The sequence below is a fragment of the Mus caroli genome, chromosome 14 (assembly GCF_900094665.2).
Source record: "Mus caroli chromosome 14, CAROLI_EIJ_v1.1, whole genome shotgun sequence".
NCBI lineage: Eukaryota > Metazoa > Chordata > Mammalia > Rodentia > Muridae > Mus > Mus caroli.
The window spans coordinates 59,085,860-59,088,604 of record NC_034583.1 but is presented as its reverse complement, the minus strand read 5'-3'; the positions used below and the strand labels follow the sequence as shown (position 1 = coordinate 59,088,604).

Here is a 2,745-nt window from a genome sequence, read left to right as displayed (position 1 = left end):
CCCTTGCACCAGTTCCCTGCGGACCTTGAAGCTCGGCTTCCGGCTCTCTCGGGGCTGCAGCAGACGCTCCCGGAGGCGAAGGCGGGAGCTCACGGCTCATTCATTCAACAAATATTTACTGAGCGTCCGGAGGCGACCGGTGACTCTCACCAGCTCCTCCTCCGCGCTCCGCGGCTCAGCCCGGGAGCGCTGGGCAATCGCAGAGCCGACGCTGGGAGGACCAGGCGGGCGGCTCCGGGCTGCGGCTCCAGCCGAGCGAGGCGGAGCCGGCGGGGGAGGCGGGCAGCCCCGGGGCGCAGAGGGCGCGGCCAGCGGGAGGAGCCCGGGCGGCGCCGGGGAGGGCGCGCGGGGCTGCACAGCCGCCGGTCCCAGCAGGTGACCGCGGGCGAGCGGGCGTGCGTGCGGGGCCCCGGGCGCGAGCGAGGCGGGACGGCGTAGACGCGGCTCGCGCGCCAAAGTCGCCCAAGTTTTGCCGGAACATGGCGGAGGAGTCCGGCCGGCGCAGCGGCGCTCCGAGCACGAGTGTCTGTAGCCGCTAGCGCCGCGGGGCGAGGTCGTCGCCATGGCCCGTTGGATCCCGACCAAGAGGCAGAAGTATGGGGTTGGTGAGTGCTTGCCCCGCCCCACCCTCGCCCGAGCGCCCCTGAGTCCACTTTGGCCCCGCGGAGTTGGCGCACACTCGGCCACTCGGTCCCGTTGCTGCAGCTCCCGGAGTCTAGCCCGCTCTGGTGTAAAAGTGCTTTTAGGCTTGGGAACTCTGATCCTCCCCCATCCGAACCCCAACTCTAGTGGCGCGCACTGTGGGAACGCGCCAGGTCCCCACGGCCGTAGGTGGCCAGCGAGGGCCGCACGTGGGATGGTGCGTTTTGCGAGTGCCCTTCCCCAGATCCCACTTGGAAGCTCCAGAGTCCCTCTCCCTCCCTCCCTCCCTCCCTCCCTCCCTGGGACTGCAGTCCGGATCGCAGTCAAAGACAAAATGGGAAGCCCAAGTTGCCAGTAGAGGTGATGGAAGAGGCAGGAAGTGTGAGGCGTGGGAAGGAGGGCAAGGGGGTCCAGGGGCTGTGTGTGAGGACACCCATCTGACCTACTGGCGTGGCTGGAGAGGTGTGACACAGCTTCCCCCCAGGGGCAGGAAGAGGGTAGGTCCCGCGCTAGCGGGTGGCGTTTGTGTTCGCAGTACCCTAGCGCTCAGTCATTGCTGAACTCTGGCCTCTAGGTTTGGATCTGAAACCGTGGCGTTGAGGGGTTGGACCCAGGTGGAAAAACTTTCCACTTTCACTTTTCTTTGAGCCAGGTCAGGGAGGAAGCACTCACCTTTAGCCGGACGATTGCCAGGAGAATTAGAGTTTAAATGGAGCCTCTGGAATAAACAAGTGTGTTGTGTGGGAATTTATTACTTTTTCTAAGGTCCACTCACTTGGCGCGTTTGAAATGCAACCCCTTACTTCACTCCTGTCAGCTCACCTCTTTTCCTTTAAGTCCTGGACCCGCAGGAACACTGCCTGAAGTTATCAGTCTGCCGTGACAGACACGAAGTCCTATGTGTCTATGTAACCCGGACTCAGACACCGCCTTCTGTCTTTTGTATATTATTAATTTGATGCAGATTGAAAGCCTGCATATGTACATTTGCAAATATATATATATATATATGCACATTTCTCAAACTTTTTTTTTTTTTAATTTGTCTTTACTTTTAGAATTTTTGCTCCTCCACATGGCTGCGGGTTACATGGATAGGTGACATTTCTTCAGTCCCAGGTCACTAGGTCTTGACTTAGCCTTGATAAGTAACTTGATTAGATACCTGCTAGTAAGTAGCTGGTCATTGTGTAAGTGAAATACTGTAAAATGGATGAAGGGTTGGGTGTGACAATCATAGAGCATGCCTAAAGCCCTGGCTTCCATCTTCTGTACCACAAGAGGAAATTAATTTATTTAAACAGTATAGAGTACTAATTAATGACTAAAATATGCTTAGCAATAACTAACCACTAATTATAAAAGGGTCATTTCTAACTTTACCTGGGTTAAAAGTTGTTCCCAACAAGTATGTTTCCGATGGGTTTGCTGTATATAACCACAGGCACAGGGGTAAGAATGTTTCCAGTATTCCCCTGTGTTTTGGAGTCAGGATTTTGGTTATTTATCAGAGGGCACTGAACGTGTTCAGATAGTGTTTCTAGGGGACAGAGCTTAGCAGGGTTGTTCCAGGGTGTAATCTGGGGTAGTTACTTCACTAGACACCGCAGATCCTGGTAGGTGTGGATGCTGAAGCACAGAATATGCGCAGACGTCAGGGATGAGTGTTCCTGGGAGGGGGCGGGGTTCTGTGCTCTTGCATTTGGAAGCAGATGTACCTGGCTGCAGGGTCCAGTTGTCAGAGTCCCCACACTGAAGTCCCTCCCCCTTCTGTGAACTCTTCACTGTAGACAGTCCGCTCATCTCTGTGGTTCGGTATTCTATGGAAAGTCACTTCTGTGGGACTTCACTCTCCTGTGCTTGTACCCCCATCTACAGGACACCCCTTCCCCCCCCACACACACACATACACTGCATCCCACACCCCAGCCTTTTTCTTTGGGGTTCAGCTCTGCCTTCTGCTTTCTTCCTTCACCTCTGCAGCTTTTCACTGCAATCTCGTGAGCAATCCCTTTCTTTCTTTCTTTCTTTCTTTCTTTCTTTCTTTCTTTCTTTCTTTCTTTCTTTCTTTCTTTCTTTCTTTCTTTCTTTCTTTCTTTCTTT

General features: G+C 54.6%; 1 protein-coding gene across 1 annotated transcript in view; it reads left to right on the top strand.

The window, feature by feature from the left end:
• The first annotated feature begins 350 nt into the window (after positions 1-350).
• The window catches only part of Dock5 (dedicator of cytokinesis 5), a 180,901-nt gene continuing 178,506 nt past the window's right edge, over positions 351-2,745 (top strand). Inside the window, exon 1 of the mRNA XM_021181410.2 lies at positions 351-605. Coding sequence (XP_021037069.1) covers positions 563-605 — 43 coding nt within the window. The 5' untranslated portion in view covers positions 351-562. The remainder of the gene's footprint in view (positions 606-2,745) is intronic.